Source organism: Clytia hemisphaerica, unplaced genomic scaffold (assembly GCF_902728285.1).
Source record: "Clytia hemisphaerica strain Z4C2 unplaced genomic scaffold, Clytia hemisphaerica genome assembly, whole genome shotgun sequence".
NCBI classification, from domain to species: Eukaryota; Metazoa; Cnidaria; class Hydrozoa; order Leptothecata; family Clytiidae; genus Clytia; species Clytia hemisphaerica.
Window position 1 is genome coordinate 4,250,773 of NW_027104101.1, and position 24,081 is coordinate 4,274,853.

At 36.0% G+C, this 24,081-nt stretch overlaps 3 protein-coding genes across 3 annotated transcripts; 1 reads left to right on the forward strand and 2 right to left on the reverse strand.

Annotated features, from left to right (window-relative positions):
* Positions 1 to 5,032: 5,032 nt before the first annotated feature.
* On the reverse strand, positions 5,033 to 12,308 carry LOC136813156 (prolyl 3-hydroxylase 2-like). The gene is made up of 9 exons (XM_067069687.1): positions 12,201 to 12,308; positions 11,211 to 11,360; positions 10,520 to 10,627; positions 9,577 to 9,645; positions 8,718 to 8,825; positions 7,907 to 8,060; positions 7,474 to 7,591; positions 6,008 to 6,080; positions 5,033 to 5,393 (listed from the first exon to the last, which is right to left on the reverse strand). The coding sequence occupies exons 1-9, from the start codon at positions 12,294 to 12,296 to the stop codon at positions 5,184 to 5,186; spliced, it is 1,086 nt and encodes a 361-aa protein (XP_066925788.1). The 5' UTR covers positions 12,297 to 12,308; the 3' UTR covers positions 5,033 to 5,183.
* LOC136813155 (cartilage-associated protein-like) lies at positions 12,296 to 22,934 on the reverse strand. Its single transcript, XM_067069686.1, has 5 exons — positions 22,414 to 22,934; positions 20,979 to 21,147; positions 13,711 to 13,992; positions 12,945 to 13,081; positions 12,296 to 12,395 (listed from the first exon to the last, which is right to left on the reverse strand). The coding sequence occupies exons 1-5, from the start codon at positions 22,846 to 22,848 to the stop codon at positions 12,312 to 12,314; spliced, it is 1,107 nt and encodes a 368-aa protein (XP_066925787.1). The 5' UTR covers positions 22,849 to 22,934; the 3' UTR covers positions 12,296 to 12,311.
* Positions 16,359 to 18,813, forward strand: LOC136813157 (uncharacterized). The gene is made up of 2 exons (XM_067069688.1): positions 16,359 to 16,784; positions 17,433 to 18,813. The coding sequence occupies exons 1-2, from the start codon at positions 16,454 to 16,456 to the stop codon at positions 17,777 to 17,779; spliced, it is 678 nt and encodes a 225-aa protein (XP_066925789.1). The 5' UTR covers positions 16,359 to 16,453; the 3' UTR covers positions 17,780 to 18,813.
* Positions 22,935 to 24,081: the final 1,147 nt, after the last annotated feature.

The following is a 24,081-nucleotide window of genomic DNA, read 5'->3' on the forward strand; positions in this document are numbered from 1 at the left end:
CGACCCTTCGAGAGACTGAATTTCGAGAAGTTTTTGCCAAGACCCTCAAAGAGACTATAATACCCCAACAAACAAATTTTTCAAATTTTAATCCGCCAAATTTCAAGAATTTATGACCCTTTGAGGGAGTTGATTTTTGATTTTCGTAATTTTGGAACCCTTAAAGAGACTCGATTGGTTTTTAATGGTTTTTGTACCCGATTCGAGAGTGCGAATAAAGAGATCCTTTCAGCATACTCAACTCTCATTTGGCCTAATAAGTACCCCCTCCCCGGGGGCTGTGATAATTTTAATATCATTTATATCGATTAAAAATATTATTGTCAGAGAGTCAATAAAATAGTTACATAAAAGTCCGTAAAAAGTCCGAAAGTCTCTACAATCAGCCGATCGGTGGAGGGGTATTTAAGGGCGGTCGACACTTTCGAAACTATTTGGGTGGATAATCTTTGGCGTTCGAGGGCATTGGACGTTTTTTGGAAAAAGGTCCAATTAAAGGAACGAAAAAATAAATAAAAGAAGGTCAAATGAAAATTCAAAAAGTCAAAATCGATCGTATATTATATACATCATCATCATTCAATATTTATTTTTTGCACTTAGGTCGTGTTAACGTACTCTGTATCAGATAGACTACAGTATGGGGCCCCCAAAACGTCGATCAAATTTGAAATTTCTCTCAAATCTAGAGGAAAAGAGGTTTTACAAAAATTTTTGCTGCATGAAAAGCTTTAACATCTCTACTTTATTTCCTGTAGGTCCTTTTTCAAAATTTCCAATTTCAACAATATTTTTCAATCGCTTAAAGATAGGTAGCTTTTTTCTAATGGCCCCCAAAACGGAGGTTTGAAATTTTAGCGATTTCTCGAGATATCTTTATGATATGAATACAAAATTTTGACCATAGTTTTGAAATGTGATTTAGAGGGTTTTGGGCATAAATTTGTTTGGTAAATTTTTTACAGTATACCCCTGGTTGTCAAAACGGAGGTTTGGGGCCCCCAAAACGTAGGTGTAGTTAAAATCAAATTATTATGTCCCAGTGGTAATAGGTGGAGAAACTATGAACATATTTGTGTTTTCCCTTAAATTTACGACCAGATGGATGTAAAATTTATGATTTTTATAAAATATTTCAAGATTTTCGATTATGCAAACTCCAAACTGAAAATTTAGAAATTTTCAAAGTGATAATTTTGATTTACAACGTCTTAATGAAGTTTCCGAAAACCAATCTCTTTTGAAAAAAGTTCCATTCATGTATGGATTATGCTGTGAAAATTTTAGAAAAACAACTTAACTGAAACTGAAAATGTAAAGCTTTAAAGGTATTTTTCTCCTATATTTTGTTAAATGACAGAATTTGCCGTTTTTGCTGATTCAGCGAAAAAATTTTATATATAATGTTAATTTTTTGTTATAACCTACTAACTCAAGCTCATAGGAATGGAATTCCAAGATTTTTTGCTGTTTCTCATGTATAGAATTTTCGGTTTTATCAATGCTGATTCTAGGGCCCCAAAATACAGGTTGACCTTTAAGATGCTATATCTTTTATCCATCCTCTAAAGTCACAGATGTATCTGCATTTTCTGAAGGGCATTAGGTTTAGAAAGTTTCCTATACCCCATTTTCATAACTTATTTTCAATATCCAAGGAGCTAAAGTGAGTTATATGCAATTTTTATCTAATTTTGGTATTAAAATATTTCCTTCAGACGCAAATATGCTATTTTGAATCTGTCTCAAACCATCAAAAACATGCTCATTTTTAAGTATAACCATCATTCTTTCAAAATAAACAAACATCGTTTAATTCTGATAAATCTACAAGTCAGAATCCGCATTTTAATGACGACCTCCGTTTTGGGGGCCGTCTCCGTTTTGGGGGCCATATACTGTAGTTAACTAGTCGTTGAAAACAGACCCATATACAAAAAATCAAGCTCTAAATAAAAAGAATCGAAGGGGTGAAGTTGCGTCTCTTTTCTGAATTTCAACGACTAGAAGCTACTTCCCTCAAAAAACGTTGTTTAATTTTACAACTTTTTTTAGGTTTTTGAGGATCCATCCAGCTTTTTTGACTAAATGATATTTCATAGTAACATTGAACATGAGAACATATAAATAAATGAGCATTTCTAAAAATGCAATAAACAGAAAGAAAAATAAATGCAATCCCGCACGGGTCAGACATACAGAAATCTGTATGTCTCTCCTTACGATTTTAGGTGAAGAAAAAAAGGCGTTGGAAGTAGCTTCTAGTCGGTTATTTTCCTTTTCTCTCACGCGCGCTGAATATTTAATTAGTGTTTACATTATTTGATTGACAGTTTTATTTTAAGGTTATAAGTGATAACCGACTAGTTTACTAGTCTATGTATCAGAGTGTATCTCACATTTATCGCTTCGTAGTACCTCTACGGCAATGAATTTCGAAATTAGCCATAAAGACTGGGTCTGTCTGTCGAAAGCAGCCGGCGAGGTGATCTTTTTTTCCGATGTGTTCTGAGAGCATATTTCAGCTAGAAATTTTGATCTGTTCTGATCAGAACTTCGAAAATTAATCAGCTAGAAACAATGATCTGTTCTGATGAGACAGGGGTATAATGAAATTCATCTAACGTGTTCTTGTTGTCTATGTAACCCTAGAAAGCTTCAGAACACATCTTTTAAGGAGACAGGGGTATAATCAAGAGAAAATTGATGTAATCTTGTTGCTTAGTAACCCTAGAAATTTTCAGAACACATCTTTCGTGGAGAAAAGCAAATATCTTTCAGGTTTATCTTGGCAAACTGTTTTTCCTAGATTTTAGAACACATCAAACCATAAAGTAATGACAAGTTTAGGGAGACAAATAGTGTGATAAAGGTTTCCTAGAAATAAGAACAAATCATTTGTATAAAAAATTGAAAGGTCATAACATTTGGTCTCCTAGAAGATAAGAACACATATTTCTAAAAAATCTCTCCGCCGGCTGCTTCTGGTCTGTGTACAGACAAGAGTTGACGAAGAAGTATTAAAAATCAGTCTCCGTGATGAACGCACATCTCGATATTCGGATTTACTTAGATCGTCTGCATTCAAATCTGAGGATACAGATGCTGATTAATTGATGTGAACCCACCCACGAATTAGGATTTTCGTCAGTTTTTCGATACGCCCAACCGCCACATAATAGCACCCAGTGCAAACATCATCAACCTTTTTTTGGATATTTTTTATTTTCTTTAATCTCCTTTAATCTATCCCCTTTACCGTTCTCATTTTTTGTAAAGAACGAAGAACAAAAAACTGTAAAAGAAAAATGGCCGAGTGTTTTTTGTTTCAAGCAGTTTAAAAAATGTTTAATCGATGTTTCATCGTAAGTTGGTTATGCGCATTTCTTGCTTGTTTGCCTTGGTTTCCAAAGTTTTAAGGTTCTGCCAAGAAGATTTCATTTCCAGTTTTCTATTTGCAAAGACTTAGATACTGCTTCTATTGTGTTGAGTTGAAGCTGGCTTTAAAGACCATTTTCGCAACTATAGACGGGGTATAGTAGCGAGCACTTCACAAAACCCGGGATTTTTTATCTCGTTACTTAGTGAGTTCCACTTTGACGATTTTTGAAAAAAAGAAGCCTTTCAAGTGTTTTGACGCAAATTCGATTTTCCCTATACTGCAAGGGCTTCAAAAGTTTAAAGTGACGTCAAAAAATGGAATGTTTGGAGCCCGAAAACCCGGGCTCAAAACATTCGAAAAAGTCGCAAAGTGGAATAGACGTTAATTGCGTAGAAAAAACGCGGGTGACGTCTAGTAGTATAGGCTATGGGTATAGACACTTTAAATGAGCGCCATGTCTGACTACCCAATTCCCCTAACATGGCATGGATTGGATTGACCCGAGCAAATGTTCATTCACTTGTCAAGTAAACCGCTGCGAGTGAGAATCGAACCTCAGTCGCCTGTGCAGCAACCAAGGTCGATGACCAAAATACCCAGCACCACAGACAGTATCAAACAAGCTGTATCAGACATTCCGCAAGGACACAGAACGAGTTACTCTAAAGGAAAATTAATCCCAGAAGATTTCAGTTTGACTTAGGTGCGTTTAGGCTCAGTATTTTCCTCAAGAAGGTTCTAACAAACTAATTGGACAAAAAGAGATCGACTCAGAAGAACTTTTGGGACAAAAAGCAGGACTTTAATCTGATTTTTTTTGAGTTGCATATTTATCAATGCACACGTTATATTATGATTTGTAAAATTTGTAGAGAGGTATATAAGTAAAAACTATTGTTAAAAAAATAAGGAAATACTTTCTTAAATATACGTATAAAAAATCTAAAAAAAAATTCTATCATTCTAAACATTTTCTATTCCTTATATTGTACCAGTGCAATGTCATCTGTAATGTCAATTTTGTCCCCAGTGGGAAAAATACGCTTTCAAAAATACTATTTCAGCCCCACTGGAAAATTTACTTTGTTTTTATCCGCATTTGAAATGCAATGTACATAATTGCACTCCAAAACCATCCCCACTAGAATTTCTTAAGCTGGCAATTATAGAATTTATATCCCCATTGTGATTTCAATAGAAATTTTATTCCCACTGCGGGAAGAAGTTTCACCGGGGCTGTGAGACAGGGGTGTTTCATTGCAGTGGTACATATCATGGCTACTCGTCTACATTGTTTATAAAAAGTATTTCTAACTACATATAGAAAACTCTAAAGTGTGAAGGAGGCCGGGGGAGGGGCACTTAGGCTAAACAGGGGAAGGGTATGTGCGAGCCATACCCTTTCCATACCTAAAGAGTCCCTAAAGGGGTACAAATTTGTATGTTGGTCTCTCAAAGGGTCCGAAAATCACTAAAATATAGAATTTACCTTTCTATTCTTAATTTTTCGCTCAAGACCTAGTAACCACACCCTCTTCCAGGGCGAAGAGCAGCAACTTGATAAAGCAGAAAATTATACGGAAAAAAAATTCGCACTAAATTCATATATGCTTATTTTCAGGATATTGTTCAGGTAAAAATTAATCTGAGTTTCCTTGAGTTGAGGAGCTATTATCCCTAACAAATTCCCTAACATTTTCCCTTGTTTTGCTCTACCAAGAAAGCAAACTACTTGATCAAGAGATTAAAAAAACATAAAAAAACATAACTAAAATAGAACGAATTACAATTCCTCCTTCTTCTAATTTCTCTGCTCTAATATCTTCAGCCTCATTAATTCCGTTTCCGAATTAGTCCGATCGGATTCAAGATGTCGCCGTTCATCCGATAACGTAAACCAAACGGGTAATGCACACCTTGTACCGGACTTCACGCCGAGTACACCATGAAGGTTTTCTATGCTTTTGGATCGGAAAGCAACCATCCGTCCACATTTTGGTCTCACTTGAGCCTAAAATGGGAAGAAAAATATTTCAACCTTTCAACTTCAAGTCGCAATATTTTTGTCCGATCAACGTTTCATAGGCGTTTCATAGGCGTTCCAAGGTAGCTTCCAGGGCACAACCCCAATAAAGACAGTTTTTTTTTAATTTTTGACGAATTTTCGCGTACCCCAAAGCTACCAAAAAGCTTTGGAGGCGCTGTCAGAGGTTGCATCAGCACAGAGACCATTCAAAAAGTACGTAAGCTAAAATATAAGTAAAATTCAAAAGTACTCCCCCCATCCGCGTACATACGTTTTCCGATTTACCCTCCCCCCTCTAGGAATTTTTTTCAAATTGTAGCAGAAATTAACTGACGCAAGTTCAGGTCTTGATTTTAATGATATAATTCTTTCAAGACAAATCAAAGTTAAAGAAATTTGAAGATTGTACTAGGTTATGCTTTTATACGCTTTTCGAAGGACCCCCCTCCCATTTCAGAGCGTACGTACTTTTTGAATGGTCCCATATAGGTTTCAGCTTATATCGTGGAAGTGCCGACACTTTGGATCTCCGGTACGAACTGTTCCCCTTTAAGAGATTTTACATTGACGGTTAAGGTTTGACATGAAATTCATCCTACCTGAATTTTGCCATCATGGTTTGCAAAGATGAAATTGCCTCCTTCAAAATCGTCATTCAAATACAACAATGCACTGTGGTAAAGAAAATGGAAGTGAACGAACCGAAATCATTTTGAGACCACCACGTATGAAAAACAATTCAAACAACACTCTTGATATAGAAAGACTTGATGCAATGGGATCTCGCGGTAATCCAAATTAATAACGGTTCCCGTCAAGAGTAAAACGTAGTAAAATGATCTCCTGTAATTTGAATTTCTCTGTAGTTTCAACACATTTTACTTCCGGCCAGGGGGGGACTGGTACTAGAGTCTTGGGCATTATGATATTTAGTGACGTGGTGGTATAACCAAGAAACTTAAAAATCCTTTTAGTACCACGACGTACTAAAATACCAAAAAGGCGGTATCCAGACTAAAAAATCAGAACTTTTGAGAAAAATGGTCTAGAGAAGAAAAAAATTGTCCTCAGAAGACCAAAATTGGGTGGTCTCTGTGCCAAAACATCCCCAAAAATTTTATTACATGGGCAATAAAAGACCATTCCTCCAAAATGGGGTGATAGTATGCAAAAGATTCTCGAGAACCCTTCTAGTACTCACATATGTCTGAGATTTTGGTACTGACCCCCCCCCCTGTTTCCGCTGGAATTCGAATCGGCGAAAGTTAACTGTATATTGGTCAAACTTTTTACACTTTTAGCATGCTTGGATTCGAAATACAGAAGTACAGTACAGAGAAAGTTCTACGGATACTCTTACTGCATGGTTCATTTTAAAATAGTGATTGAAAGATTATGATTTAAATTATATTTGGCCCTAGAGGGGGATTAGAGATATGTTAATCCTAACCCTAAATTACAAGCTATCATGTTATCAGAGATCTAGAAAAGAAGATTCCCTGAGTCTGCCCAAGTTATCGAGGCCATGTGCCCATATACTCTTATGGTAAGTTCCCAAAAATCATGGAAATTTTCTCCTCTTTCAGTGATCAAAGCAAGGTTTTAAGTATGAGACGGATAATTCATTATTCATTTTAGCAGCAGAATAGCACATATTACTGAGGTTAAGTATGCCGGGATAATCACGACGACGGACGAAAAACTACGAAAAATGTAATAGGCTAGTGAAAATACGAAATTTGATTGGTTAAAACTCACTAGACTGTTACATTTTCGTCCGTCGTCGTGATTTTTGCCGATTTACTTAACCTCACTATTACCGAGTTTATGTATGTGTGTTTTTCCAGCGACGGAGACGGTAAGGTTCTAATTTGGCTAGATCATGACCAACTGAGGACGACGGTAAATCAGCACTCTTACCGTCCTCGATTTTGGTCCTCAAAAGTGCAAATACATAAACTCGCTATTCTTGAATTTAGAGACTGAAATTCTCTTCATATACTTTGCTAAGACGGAAATCAGTCTGACACGGAAGAAGATTCAACATAAGCGTTGAAACAAATACCTGTAATCTCTCCAAGTATATGCAGGTGATTTTTCCGGACATGTTCCTGGACCATCCTCATTCACCAGACAGTTGTCCGAATGGATTGGATGACTGAGATGGTCTCCAACGTTTGATGCTGAAAACAAATAACGAAAAGATTACCTGAAGTGGATTAAATTGTGCGTGAATTTGGGCTGTTTTCTCGAAAATTAGTCCCCACAAAAAATTTAAAATTTAGCACAAAACCCTAGGAAAATGAAAGAAATGGGATGAGATTAAAAGGAGAACGATTCGCGAACATTTATTCATTTAGAGGTCTTTGTGTGACGAAGTTTTGGTTTTTGTTAGAATAATTTTCCCAGCATCCCATTCATTCTAGTTGACAAGACTTGACTGCATGTTTTGAGCAAGTGATTCATGAATTATATAAAGAAAACAAATTTGAACATACCATCAGCCAAAGCATGTCGACAAACCAAATGAGTGAACGCAAAATTTAAACGTTTGGGTAGATCGAAATATTCTTGCACCAGCAATCTTGTACGCTCGCTTAATTTGACGTACAAATCTGTTTGATTGACCGAGACCTTGCCTTCTTTAGCTGCCTGTAAGTAGAAAATGCACTCATCAGCAAAAGATTCATAACAGATGATCGGGTTAAAGTTTACAAAGCTGTGTGTTAAAGGTTTTCTTTTCACGGAAGTGTTTCTGTTTCATATCAGACAAGTATTTCATATCAGGACAGTGTCTTGTTATTATTATATTATGCTGATATAAGCAAAAAATGATTTTCTTTTCCTCTTTCTGACCAATCTTGCTCAACATCCATGTCAATCCAATGTTAAAAAGCTTGTGAATTAAAATTGATGAGTAAGCAAACGATATCACTCTTATTTAAAAACAAAACCTTTAAGGCTAACTTGATTTTCTTTGAACTAACGAATGTTTATTCACTTTTTATCAAGAGTCTGTTAAACGCCTTCCATTTTTTGACGCGCCTTTCGCCCACGTACCTTACGCACCTTACGCGTCCGCACGCATCCAAAGGTGAACCAGAGGAGCCTACAGATAAAGGTAAACAGAGAAAATCCATTTGGCTAATAGAGGAAGTCTATATTGAGGACTGGGAAAACCATTTGGAAAACTAGCTTTTACCGTTCTTGAACTACAAAAACGGAAAAGCGAAAAACTAGCATTTTAGTCAAACACATAAAACACTGATGTAAGATATAAATCCTTCAAAATAAGATCAGCCATCTTACATCGACAGCACTTTTGATGGTGACACCTTTAAATGTTTCTTTCTTTGTGAAAGGGTGATCAGCATCTCTATGACTGTGTTTGTACCCGTCTCCCCCTTGCGCTAAATTCTATAAGACAAACGTAATGTGTTATCTATAATCCATGTAATACAGTAATATGGGTGTTATTTGATAATACGATACTTGTTATGGGATACAGTTTGTATAAACTATTGCAAGTCCCTTTCCTTGTTTTTTGCTTATTTTCACTATGTCTGAATTTGTCCCCTAGCATGCTAGACTATAAGAATTAAGATTAAAAGAAAACTCCGCAGTCTTACAGATTCAATATAATTACGACACAAAAAAACATATTTAGCAGTTTTAAAAGTTTCGAATTCTAAATTCTAGTCATCTAACGATTTGACCTTTAAGAAAAATTGATCTAATGGACACAAATGGGATGGATTTTATTGCTTTAAATATTGGTTTTACGCAGAAAGAAAAATTTTAACAATCTAAAACTTTTGCGAGGTCAAAAATCGCGAAATTTGCGACCTAAAACATACGCGAATCGTTTGGAAAGGAAATCTTTGCAATTAAAATTAGCTTAACTTGGATGATTATAAAACTTATTAAAAAAATTATGCTGAGAGTTTAATATCTATTTCCATTTCGAAATTATTTTTCGCGAGCATAGTGCGCCAGTACTAGATGCTTCACATTACGATTGAGTGCCGATACTTTAGTTACTCTTTCGTTATTTTTTAGGAAAATTAGAATAATTCTAAAACTAATTATTAGTTTAAATATCATTTTCCCAGACATTAGCTATTAGGGGGATTTAGTGGTTAAAATAGATTTAGATGTCGGTACCAACTCGATTTAGATCTTTAATTTGTTGAGTTCTTTTAGTGATTAACATTTGGTTAGATTCCAGTGTTAGTTCCTAGAAAGAAATGAAAACATTTGAAAAGTTAGAGACACTCATTACAAATCAGTTTTTCGCATAAATCTTTATCTAAAATTCAGTGAAAAATAACACAAGCAATAGGAAATTTTAGATATTCGGGCTACAAATTAAAACTTTTCTAGTTTATCAGAAGCAGTAGCAGTAAGAAACACAAACAGGTCAAACATTTAGAACATTTAATCAATATTGCAAGCCAAGAAAAATAACTCGAACCTCTTTAACTGAAACTCGAATGTCTTCTTAACTCGAAAAAGGTTTCTAAGGTCCCTCAAAGTAACAAACGCTTATAAACAAGTCTCTATTACACGAAATCTCAGCCGAAATGTTCGAGTTACGGAGACTCCACTGCACTATAATCAATTTTTTTGCATGATAGCAAATAGTTTTATAACATGCAAGTCCAAGAAATATCTAGTTTGCTAGTTAGAAAACTAGAATTCCATAAGCCCCAAAAATCGGTGTTTTTGATGTATTTTCTTAGCGTCACTGCCTATTACCCCTTACCCCCTCGCGTCATTATGACGTTAGTCGTGGAAAACATCGATATTTGAGTGGCCCCTTACAACATCTGTTTGACTATAATCGACCTCTTAGAGGTAGAAAAAAACCAGTAACTGCAGTTGTACTTATCTTGAATACAGTTGACCCTCTCTCTGACGCTCTACTATTGGATACGTTCCATTAGTCGGTGATATTGAAAGCCACCGTCAACGAGAAACTCTCATAAACGTCGCTCTACTATTCGATACTCCCTTATTTAATGAAAATCTAATTCCCCTTGAAAGTCGAATAAGAGGGCTTCAACTGTAGTAATTAAGGGTAAAACACAAAAACAAACACTTTGCAATACCTTGACAAGTTTCATGATTTCAGTACATTCTTCTTGCGTAGAAACATTATCAAAGGCTACTCGGTTCGTTCCGTTCAATTGTTCTTCCTCCATGAGTAACACGGATTGCTAAAATAGAGTACAAAAATCAGTGGAAATTCAAGGTTTTTTGCCTGAGACGACTTTAAATGGATTTGAAATAGAAAATAAACACATAGGGTGCCCCGAAAAAAGTCATTCTCAGAATATACAAGTATAAAAGTTTTTCCAGGACACCCGGTATAATCTTTAGATGAATTATGCAGAATTTCGAGACAGAAAAGCCTTTTTGTATATACTTCACGGAGATGGAAATTCGCCTGAGACGGAAGAACTTTTTATATTGAAAAGTATTCATTTTCAGGATCATACCTTTCTATTACAAAGTACTAATCAGATTTTCAATATCCGATCAAAGATTTTGCTTGGCAGGATTGAGAAACTTTTCCGGGGTATATGAAGACCAGTTGATAAGGTTTACAGCGAGTTTATGTATTTGCATATTTGAGGAGTGAAGGAAGCGATTTGGAAAAACCCGCAGTTCTGACCCGTGAAATCGAGGACAGTAAAAATACTGATTTAGTCAATTAGGATCTCTCAGAACATATCAGAAGCTAACCATCTCCGTCTCAGAAAAAAACACACAAACTCACTTATAATGGTGAGTTTTTACCTTGATTTTAGGGTGTGTTTGCCACCTGTTAGCATTACGATAAGCTCTGTGGACAGCTTGATGGCCTTTGATGGATTCAGCATCACCTCTAATACCTCTCTCATCTGTGGTCAAATCTTCTGCTACCATTCTGTAGATCCTGTCCAACATCTAAGGTGGAAACATAGGCCGTTTCACAGTCGAAATGACGGTTTCTTTTCAAAACTTTGGACCAATAGTAAGTCGTTATTAGCGCACAGTGGTCCTGATTACCCATTACGCTTTGCGACTGTGAAATGGTCTATTTAGGTCTTATAACAGCTGGCAAAGAAGGTCATAACAACGTCTAGCTGACGTCCCTAACGTTCATATAACGTTAGATGAACGTTAAAACAACGTTGTGTCGACTGGGATAAGATCGTGTACAATGAAACTGAAAAGAATCTTTAGACGTTTTTTATAAGAAGGTCCGAAATTTTTGAAGCCTTGGTATGTTCTTAAGTTTTGACGTTTAAGCCCAAATTTATGTCCTTGAAATTTTCTTAATAAGACCATTTTCTGAGATTTTGGGCGATTTCTTAAGAAACTGGGTGTTTTAGAGTCCGCAAAGCCTTAAAACTTACTTCTAACATTTTGGTAATTGAAGCCTTACGAAAAAGCGTTCATTTACTCTGCAACATCTAGGGTACTATTCAATCATAATTGATTTGAAATGCCATCAATCCGTCAAGGGGTAATGAAAATTAGTTTGATTTAAAGAGAACTGTTCGAATTAGAGAGAGGGAGAGGTGTTTACATCATTGATCTCAGAGCCCCGAAAGGGCTAGATCCAAAACTCCTGGATGGGAAATGAAGCCACTTATTTCCCATACAAAACATGTGATCCGCGTGGTTTTGAAACAAAATTTCAAAAGGCGGGGCAAATCTTAAGGTTTCACTTTTTCTTGATTGAGAAAGGTTGCAGGTTCCACTCTAGTCCCTTCGGGGCTTCAAACTCAATGATTTACATACTCTCGCATCATCAGCAGTAATATCTTTGTCAACTTTATCATCCAAATATCCATCCAATATTTGCGCCAAATTCAATTCGATTGCGAACTGTTTCATGTATTTCTTCGCTCTCTATAAGGGAAACAAACACATTTCATCTAAGATTTGCGCCAAATTCAATTCGATTGCGAACTGTTTCATGTATTTCTTCGCTCTCTATAAGTGAAACAAACGCATTTCATCGAATATAAGCACCAGTCTAAACTAGTCGACTTTCTGTCCTGCCTCTTCTAATTATTTGAGTAGGCGAACACTGGGCGCAAAGTTGGCAGTTAAAATCTTTGCTTGCAAAAGATTGAAAGAAGACATTGCATGTTGACGTCAAAAGAGGGCAATGTATCGGCTTTAGACAGCCAACTATCTGCCTTAGATAGAGTTATTAGAATAGCCAAACTAGAGCTAAGGTTCCACATTGTGGCCGGTTAGCTCAGTCGGTAGAGCATTCGCCTTATAATCCTAAGGGTTGTGGGTTCGATCCCCGGTCCACTGCGAACTCAGCGAATAAGTAACTCAGATTGAGTACGATCTAGGCGGTAAATAACAGGGAGCTGAAAGTGAAAGAAGGTGTGCTGCTCAGCTTTAGAATTCGATCTCCCAGGTCTAGCGCAAATAGAATTCACTCCTGGCTCCACCGACAGCCGCTAGAGAAATAATACAAAATAAGTGAAACCTAATGAATATTTTCGTATCCAAAACAAAGCTTACTGGTCTTGGGCCAACAGCTTTTCCTTTGACAGCTGGTTGATTTTGGTACCAGTAGAGATTCTTTGACATAACAGGATCACTGGGAATCATGAGTAGATAGCTCTCTGCTGCGTTCGTTGCTTCTATCAGATTGTTTTCTAAATAGAGTAAATAAATTTTCTGCGTTCAAAATAGTCAAACGACGAAGTATTGGTTATACCCCCAGAACAAATAGTAATTAAAGTTCACGCTCTCCAACTCGACGTTCTACGATACGCTCCCTTATTCGATAAAAATTGAATTCCCCTTGAAAATCGAATTAAAGAGCGTCACTGTGTAATCTTTTAGGGAAATGGCGAAATAATTTATTAATATCTATTACCGTATGAACGTTTATTAAATAATTTTTACCCAAGGTCATTTTATAAAAGAAAACGTGAACCTTGTTTGGCCTTTATGTTATTATTTGAGTACAAATAAGTCAATTTAGGGGTCAAAATCAGTTCAAATACTAAAATAATACAATTATTATCATATGGGGTATCTCCTTGCAGCTACTTGTTCAAATAAACTCGAAACTCGTTTATTGAAAAGTGTTCCTCAAAGTCGAATAGTTTATTCAAAGTAATACGGTAACATTATTGAAGATATAACGTATCAATATTTTACCTTTTTTCTAACCAACTCAATATTTACCACCGGGGGTTGATATAAAGAACGTAGAAAAATAACCATCCCAAACAATTCCAAAAATTCCAAAAAGGTTGACAATTTCGTAGATCCTTACCTTGAAAGTAGCAGTATTGTAGGTAATGAAAATATTGTGGCACAAAATGCGTTCTGGATGATTCTCCATCAACTTTGGTTAACGCTACTTGACATTTTTTACGGCACGCCAAAATGCCTTGAAAGTGTTTGAATAGAGAGGCTGTGTAGGAGACTTCTTTTGTCGTATCTTGTTCTTCACATACTGCGTTACACTTGGCAAGTTCTTTGTAGAAAAGTGTTAAAGATTCTTCGAAAGTCGAGATACATTGTTTGAAGTCGCTATCGGTGTATGCTTTCTCACCTGAAGGTGGAAGAGAGAATAGGATTTTTTAAACGTTGTATTCTAGACTGAAGTCTAGACTGATAACATTTAGCTTAGAATTGTAAGGGAGGAGCGGGGTGATTAATCCGTAATAGCCCTGCTGTAATCACCCCGCGAAAATAGAGAAAAAGAAAATCTTCGACTTCACTACGTTCAGCCAATTTTGAAATGTTTTCAATGAACCTCGGGACTATTATTCCCAAATCACCCTCCAAACCATGTTATTACTAGTACTAATCGTATTATACGTGTTATACAGTAATATATGTGTTATACGATAATACGATAACTGGGACGATGTTACTTTAGTTCGTATGAGCTGTAATAATGATATGATGTGATACGAGCTTTTCCCATTTGGGAAGTCAAAAGCCAATCATAAACATAAACATTAGAACCAAGTCGCTTTCGTTAAAAATGTTATATTAGAGGCTGGAGTCGTATTACCTAATACGTGTTATACAGTAATATATGTGTTATATGATAATACGATAACTGTTACGAGACGATGTTACTTTAGTTTGTATGAACTATAATAATGATATGATGTGATACGAGCTTTTCCCATTTGGTAAGTCAAAAGCCAATCATAAACATAAACATTAGAACCAAATCACCCTCCAAACCATGTTATTACTAGTACTAATCGTATTATACGTGTTATTCAGTAATATATGTGTTATATGATAATACGATAACTGTTACGGGACGATGTTACTTTAATTCGTATGTACTATAATAATGATATGATGTGATACGAGCTTTTCCCATTTGGTAAGTCAAAAGCCAATCATAAACATAAACATTAGAACCAAGTCGCTTTCGTTAAAAATGTTATATTAGAGGCTGGAGTCGTATTACCTAATACGTGTTATACAGTAATATATGTGTTATATGATAATACGATAACTGTTACGGGACAATGTTACTTTAGTTTGTATGAACTATAATAATGATATGATGTGATATTAGCGCTCCCCATTGGAGAAATCAAGCTTTGAAAGTGACCTCGAATGTTGACGATGCTATCGTCCGTTTTAGAGGATCAGTAACCGCGGGAAAATATATAAGCGTATAGTCAGGGCGTCAGGGTGGTTTACGAGAAAAAAAGTGGAGGTAGAGTTTGGAACTAACGTACACTGTAAACACCTCCGCCCCGGGCTTACTCCGCCCGAATCTATCACGCCTCCTAAAGTATTCCCTTTTTTTAGTGATCTTGTGTAGACGATAGGATTGTCTACCTCGAATGTTGACCGAAATGTCTAACTCATGTCTAACTTTTCGAAAAGAGGAGATGTAATGGGGCTAATTATAGCATATTTACAAAGAATTCGAAAAATGTAAAAAAAAACAAAAACAAAGCACTAATTAGCGGTAGATTTAATCCACCATGCCGGCTATACCTCATTGACCCCATCCCTTAGTTAGAATAGATGAACTGTTATAAGGTTAACTCAATGATGACTAAAGTACCTAAATTTCCTCTTTTAGAAACGGGGAAAGGTAACTTAGCATAATTGTACATAGAGTCAAAGGATGAAAACGCCTTGGCCCACATACAGAGGATTGCTAGCAAAAAAAGAAAAAAGGCTAAGTCAACTCTTTTTAAACCTACAAATAGTAAAATGTGGAAATATAGTAAATAGTGGAGTTAAGCTTAGAGCCAACGTTTAAAATAATTAGGTCATGTGATTATTATGCAGTGCGTAGATGTACTTATCTTATGCCTATAGAAGATAAGGATGAGCATTGATACTTCTGACTGCTGCCAAATTACACATACAAAACTTTGCAGACGGCACACTAGAGCTTTCATAATTTGATTCTTAAAAATGTCACTCACTCTATGAGACATGAAAGCAAAAGAAATCTACTAGTCTAGCACAAACAAATAATAATAAAATAACGCCCAGGAAAATGAATCTTCAGAATTTCGCTAGACCGCGTCGAGGATTTTGCAGCGGGACACCATATTCCCAACTTTCATTCCTTTCCGACCACAGATATCTTATATTCCGTCCCTATCTGTGTTTCCGACGTGAAATCGGGCCGCTTCTTTAGAGCTTTAGCGTGGGCGGCCGAAAACCCGCCATCGGAGCATCATCAGATAAGAATAGGGTTTGCGGCTAATTATTTGGAATGTTTCAGATATAATCGTAAGTTTCTTCAAGTTTTAGCTTGAAAATTGTAAAGACGTCAATTCTTTTAAGTCAGAACAAGAAATATTTTACTAAGTAATCGTTTCTTAGAAATTGTTTTAGGAGCAGTCATTTTTGTCAAATTCAGCTTCTAAAGACGTCATAGTATTGTTCAGGAATGTCTACAAAAAGATCTTTATAATGTTTATAGTAGATGGTACACATTATGTTAAAAAGTGTATAAAAAGGTAAACGAAAACCAACAAGAAATCATATTTGTGATACTAAACAGTAGAGGTAGCATGGATATAAAAGACGCAAAAATAACCCTAAAAGAGCTTTTGTCGACAGGGCCAGAACCTGTTCGAGAAGCAAGTGAGCTTTTGTCGCCGGCAAGAGATTTTCATAGAAAATTTGCTGAAGACTTGGAAAGTATACCCGTGGATGTGCCATTTAAGATGCTGTTTGTACAACATGGTGGTGAGATTAGAAACGCAGCAATTATTCCTGAACACGTTTTGAATAGTTTGAGAGAAAAAGATCCAGAGGCGCACGAAATGTTCGCGAAATTCAATGATCCGATAGAAATGGACGTGTCGTTTGATGCTGCTGGAAATTATTTCGTTTCTAAAGGTTAGTTGATCTTTCATTTATGCAAAAGTCTGAAGCAAAGCTTGATATTTCTTTTGGTATTCTGTTTCAGAAGGAAATAGCGAAAGGAAAAGAACTAGATGAAAAGTATTAAGTCTGCGGCCGCAGTCGGATGTGATCCGAAGGCTTTTCTTTCGATAGCTATCTACCCGAAGTTAGGGGAGGGTGCCCCTCTTTCTCCCTGGATCTTTCCACTTTACCCTTGATAAGCATCAAGTACCGTCGTTCTGTATAAGATTCCTATTTCCGCACTAAGATTCTTGTCACTTTTCCGAAATTTTTCCGCTATTTCTTTCCTGGATAACCGGCATGAGATTGGACAGGGTTTGTTTCTAAAGGTACGGAAAATCTTATGTTTGTTCGTGAAACTGCCTAACTTTCCGAAGCTCATTTTTCAACTAACCGAAGTCCTGGTCTTTTTTCGCTAGAAAAATGACAAAGGAATCTTAGTGCGGAAATGGGAAACTAATACAAAACGACGGTACAATTTTAGGATCTTTAGTATGACCAGGCCGGGGATTGAACTCACAACCTTGTGCGCCGTAGCTGAATGCTCTACCTTTGCACAACGGTCTCACATACAGAATTAATCTTTGGAAAAGTACTACAATTTTTTAATATCACCACCAGGTACAAAGGTTGGTTTTGGTGGTTTGAAAGTATACAATGTCAACGGTTCTGCGGTAGACAAACGAGGAGCACCTTGGATCAATTTTTGGCAAAAAGCATTCAATAAAATGGCTACCATCTGCTACATCAATAGCCCTGATAGCGCACCACACCAAAAACATACTACCCCCTTAACCTTGCTTGGTGGGCATATGGAGCTTGCAAATCCCGACCAATGGTGGTATATCCTACCTATATGCCCTGGTCATAATAGCAAGAAATTTGACCGTGGTGCTAGTGGAGGAGTGATGGTGACTGATAAATCTGCTAATGCTGTCCAGATTACGAAATGGCCAAACCCTCTTTAATGAGTCTAGTTTTTACCCACGGATTTATAATGCTAGATGTCGTGCTTTAAGCCATCGCAGGCAAACAAAATTGAATATCGGAAAAAATATTGTTGCTATTGTTCTCGAAAACCCGCGAAGCTTCTGATTGGTCCAGCGCTGAAATTCTATTGTAATGTCACGTGACCTAGGTAGGATTTCCTACCTAACCACAGCATATTTTTCAGCCGAAGCACGCCATCTAGCCCTTCAGGCTTTATAAATCTATGCTTTACCACTATTAGACCTAACATTGTTATGGATCAGTCTTTTATTTTGATTGGATTTTGATCGCCATTTAATTTTTTTACATTTAGAATTTAGTAGTCTCCGAGTAGATTCTGATTACTCCACGCATGACACATACTCACTTCACAAAATCATGTCAGGTTGGTGGACCACTTTGATCTTTTATATCCATTTTTGGGATGAATATATTATATAAGCATTTGAACGCGGTGATTGGCTTATCAAAACAATCGCGCAAAAAATCAACGGTCAATCATAACCATTAACCAGCCGAAAGTGAAAGCTTCAGATTTCAAGAAAAATGCAACGCGGTTTTGAATGTTTCGGCTGAACGACCAAGACGCTATATCTCTTAAAAGCAGAGTGTAGCGTATGTAGAATGGATAACCTGTTATGGGGTTAAGAAATAAAGTGCGTTACCAAGGTTACCAAAATTTAACGTTTCTTTGAACGGAGGTTTATCAATAAATTTTTAAGTTAACTCCAAGTCAAATTGGTATACCAAAGAATTTGTTATAACTTGTGGCATTCTGATAAGGGACAGTTTTTCAATACATTAGCGACTTTCAGTTCCAGAAGAACTATATTAAAAAACTCTTTTAGCGGAAATCGAATGTTTAGTTAACTGGGAGTCAACTTTAAAGGTGTCCTAAAGGGAACATAAGAATGATTTAGAGAGCTGCCCCTTCTCGGCCACCATAGCTTATAAACTGTTAAAATGTATTTTACTGTAATATTCAATTTGAAAGAAAATGAAATCTGAATAAGCATATGTTTTTTTCTTTTACCGACGTCAACTAGACTTTCATGTCCGAACTTGCAAAAAAGCTAATTTGTCACTACACTAATAAATATTGACAGGATTAGAGATTGGAAAATAATTTGCACACGGACCTAAAACCTTTCATTTTCAGGTAGCTGTCTCGACAACGACTGATAAAATCCATGCAATCCGTAGTGAGACATAAGGACTTATTGACAAAAGCACAATTTTTAAAGCAACGAACTAACAAAATACAATCTGTACAATGAAAAAAATTGAAAAATCAATCAAAGAATGAATTTTGTCGGATACATCTGAAATACATCCAAGATACATCCAAATATCTAAAGACAGACAGACAGACAGACAGACAGACAGACAGACAGACAGACAGACAGACAGACAGACAGACAGAATTTTACTCAACTGAAGTTAAGAATGGGTTTTAGACAAAGACTTTGTACAACAATCTCACGTATAAAGTACGGTGTATATAGGAGGTCTGTTTACAGACAAGGACAGCCCTAACAACAAAGAAATGTAACAGAAAGTAGGCTGGTGATTAAGCAGATCAACATAATGATAATCCATAATGATCGAAAAAATAAATACAAGATACAGATGGAAAGCCAGCCAATAAAAAATCGGGATAACCATGAGAACCAAAATCACTCACTCTCCTTCTCCTAAAAACTGCTATGCATCTGTCGGATATTATGACACTATAAGTTGTCTTTAAGACACCGAGATCACTTATCTCTGACTTTTTGACATGATCCTACAATAGCGGAAGTGTGGCCAGCTTTATAGCCAACTAGTCCATAATTTTGTTTCAAGCAGACGTTTGAACATTCGAAAATCTGACGTAAAAGAAACAAGCAACATGCTGAATGGACCTACCTAATGATTAACATCAGATGAAAATAAGAAAAAAGTGACAATAATTGTACAAAAATTCAGAATGGAAAAATACAGTAAAGCTTGTGTGTTCAATAATGTAAAATGGTAAAAAGGAATTTCCCCAAATACGAAAATCACTTAAACCATTCAGGCCCAATTTGTACAAAAAATCAGAAAAAAGTAATGACAGGATTTTGCACAAAGTCCAAAAAACCCTATTTTAGGCAGTTTTTGGCCCAAATTTGCCCAAATATTTTTTTTCTTCAAAAATCTGGCTCCGTCAAATTTTAGGCATTGCCATTTTGCATCATTGTGCAAAAAATCAGAAAAAAATAATGAGTCAACTTTGAGAAAAGCTATATTTTCTTATTTGGTTAAAGGGAATTTCCCCTAAAAACGAAAATCCGTTTTTTAGGGCGAAAAAGAATTTTCCGGGAAAAACCACTTCAGCCATTCTTTAGAGAATCTTGCCCTCCATCTTTGTACAAAAAATCAGAAAAAAGTAATGACAGGATTTTGCACAAAGTCCAAAAAAGCCTATTTTTAGGTAGTTTTTGGCCCAAATTTGCCCAAATAAATTTTTTCTTAAAAATCGGGCTCCGTCGCGTTCTGGACATTGCCATTTTGCATCATTGTGCAAAAAATCAGAAAAAACTAATGAGCCAATCCTGAGAAAAGCTGGTAACAGACGGACGAACGAACGGACGAACGGACGAACGGACATGGGTTAATTTATAGAACCTCCACCGGGTCCAAAAACAACATGGCGGACTTGTAAATTTAAAAACAGGAGACCATTCCACAGGAAGTCTGTAACTAGTTAGCCTATACAGTTTTTTCTTTACAAGCAACCGGGTTGCCAACCTCGAGCACTGAAAATTAGCCTAAAGAAAAAGTTTTTTAGATAATCTAACCATGACAAACGGTAGCCCTTGACCCAATAAGCACAGATATGGTATAATATGAGGGATGATCAAAAAGCAAATTTTTCAGAAACTGAGCTAGAATGCTAAGCAACCTCAGCCCTGTATCGTAAATTGGAGTTGCTTATAAAAAAGATTGTGTATCTAACGTGAAAGAATATATCTGTTTTCGTGGACGGGTGTCCAGTTTTTAAATTGACTAGTCCGTCATGTTGTTTTTTCTTCAGATTCATCAGATTTTCGAACGTCTAAATTTCAGAACATTCGAATTTTGCATTTCGTCAAGCAAACTAGAAACAAAATATATGTTTTCGTGATGGAAATAATATAAAGATGACACACCAACCTTTCTTGTACAAAGATATATGGGGTGGTTCTTCTAATGACGTCAAATCTGCCCAATCTTTGTTCTGTTTTGACATTAAAATTTCTATATTTTCTTTCATCAATTCATTGGATGGGTTGGCTTCGAAATGAGTGTATGCTGCAGCAAGTGCTTTGCTCACTTCTCCAATCTAAAATAAAAGCAAAATATAAAATTATACAACGGAGTCTCCATAACTAGAACCTCTACAACTCGAACAAGTTATCTTGTCTCTTCAGTTAATAATGCCTTATAAATCTTACTCCATAACTCGAACAAATTTGTGCTTATCGCGAGTGTTCGAGTTATGAAGACTCCACTGTACAGCCATTTCAGAGCAATTTGTACGTTATGCCACGCACTTATTTGACTTTTGACCACCAGTAATAACACTCATAGTAGATTATGTTCGCACGTGACGGTTCTGTTTCGCTCCGAAACGAAATGAAGCCATTCTATTGTTTACAAGCGACGTAAAACTTGTATTTAACCAATAGAATGACTTCGTTTCGTTTCTGAGCGAAACAGAATCGTAGCATGTGAGCGCTACGAACTTAATTGGGCGTAAATTATTTACAATTGAAGGTGTTTTTTCGGAATGGTCCTATGATGCTGTTCTTTGAACCCTATTCCCTTTGATGGATATTTTTTTTATCTATAGGAACACAAAAAATAGAGAGTTAGCCCTTTCAAGTCCCTTAATTTTTACACAGATAGGTATAACTTTTCGAACCCTTTCACAAAGAACTTTGAATACACCAACCCTTAACGCTTTTGAGGAGACTGGTAACGAAAATAAAAAATTCTTCTCGATGATGGTAATCGAAAGCACAAGTGTAGGAGTTCTCTTGTGGAATATGTAAGATACCCTTGCATTATTAAAGCAATAAATTAATGTAAATATTTGCTTGGTTTGATTTAGTTGTAGCCTAAAAATGCCGTGCACTGAGAACTAATGTTTCTTGTAAATTCATTACCAGTCCCCTAAAAAGCTGACTGCACCGCTAAGGGTTGGTAGGTGTATCCGATTTAAGTAGTTACTACCTTAAAAATTTGCACGAATGTTAAAACAAGATTGGGCCATTTCATTGTATATCCATACAGGGGGTGGGTAAACATTTAAAGGGGGCAACGTCTGGGAAGAATTTCCAGGGGAGGGGGGTTAAAGGAGTGTCGTTTCATTTTTCAGGGGGTAAAAAGTTATTCTAAAATTTCCAGGGAATAAAGCACTGATTTTAGTTTCTTCACCATCACTTTAAGCATGAAAAATACTTAAAGGGTTTCCAGGGTTTCTTTGCTAATTTTACAGGGTATCCACACATTTCCATGAATATCTTTTTGACTTGAATAGGTTGGTCCAAATTCCTGTGTATAGATTTGTAACGGAACAGCCTATTAAATTTTTAAGAAGGTATACCTTATATAGTGAGTATTGAAGAAAACTGTACGGTTCTTTATTCTCGAATAATTCTTTAACATATTTTGCAATCCGTCCTCTTCTGCCCAAAAACTTTTCTTTACAAAGTTGAAAACATGATCTTGTCTTGATAACATAATGTAAGAAATTCAGTTGACCATCAATTAAAGTTGAATAAACACTCTGCGTATCTTTAATAGAGTCTTGACAACGTAACCAGCATTGTCCTTTAACTTCTTGCTCATGGCGGTAATCTGCTATTGCTTTTTCAAAGAATGATACAGCTTCTAAATGATTGTCATTATCATAAGATGTCCTTCCTGATTGATACAGTTCATCATATGCAGGCTTGTCATCATAATTTTCTATGTGTTCTGAAAACACGATAGTTATAAGGTACACTTTGAAAACCAAACATATGACAAGGTTCTTCATCGTTATACGTGTGTAAATTTGTATAAGTTATAATTATGTTTTTTGAAAAATTTAATTTATTTTTTCCATTTGGTTCTAAAAAAAGAAGAAAATTACAACTGTTTGAATTAGAAAATATTATAAGGAGTGCTTGATGAAAGCGATGTTCAGATGGCCACAAAGACCTTCTGTAAAACTAGAAAGACAAAATGGATGGGCGGATTATACAGGACCAAGAAAGAAATCAAAATCTTGTAAGATGCAGAAATACATCCTGACGTTTTTATACTTTTTGTTAATGCATCACTTAAACAATTGAGTGATGCATTGGTAACACTTTTATAAAAAGCTAACGCCAAAAAACAACAGATCAGAAAGATATTGACCTATCAGCCTCTTGCACCTGGTAACCTGAAAAATAATATTAGGTGGTCCAAAAAATCTTTGGATGTTTAGCAAAGCCTTTAAGCAGAATGGATCAAAATATGAACTTGGATTTAACGTCATGAGAAAGAGGAAGGTCTAACTTAAATTTTGAGCTGTTACTTTTTAAATTTTGTTCAGTAGTTGTTGAGTAATCAGTTTTCAGATAAAATTTCAGAATTAGCCAAAAATGGTCCAAAAATGGGTGATTAAATTAACAACGAGAAACCCTCACTTTCGCGAAAACTGAAAAACATGTCAAAACTTATTCGTTGGTAATAAAAGCATTATTAACTCTGGTATTCTTAAGAAAAATCCACAATCATTGGTCCCTTGTAAGACAAGGCATTTTGATGAAGCAATAGAGATTTTTAGATTTTTACACACATGACTCTCATTTGGTTGCTTTTTTAATTGAAAGGTTTTTTTAACTATTTTGCAGCTCCGGTGTTGAGATAACAAGACGCATGTTGAGGTTAGACGAATCTACGGTACCATGAAGTCGGGCACTTTGCATATCCATCAAATGCCTGACTAATCAAAGCAGCAAAATTCCAAAACCAATGAACTATGCATGATCAAAGATTGATACTCAAGATTTTATAAGCTTATGATTAATTATCGATTATACATTGATCTATCATCGATCTTTTATCGATCATATTGATTTCATCGATTCTTTCTAAAGATCAAGCTCTAATATTGTCTTGGCCCAACAAAAGCAACCGGGGACCAGACAATGTTGCATAACGACTATTAAAAGAATGCTCGGAACACGTTGCAGATGCTTACGGTCTGCTATTTAATGCATCATCAAAAAAATCATCAGTA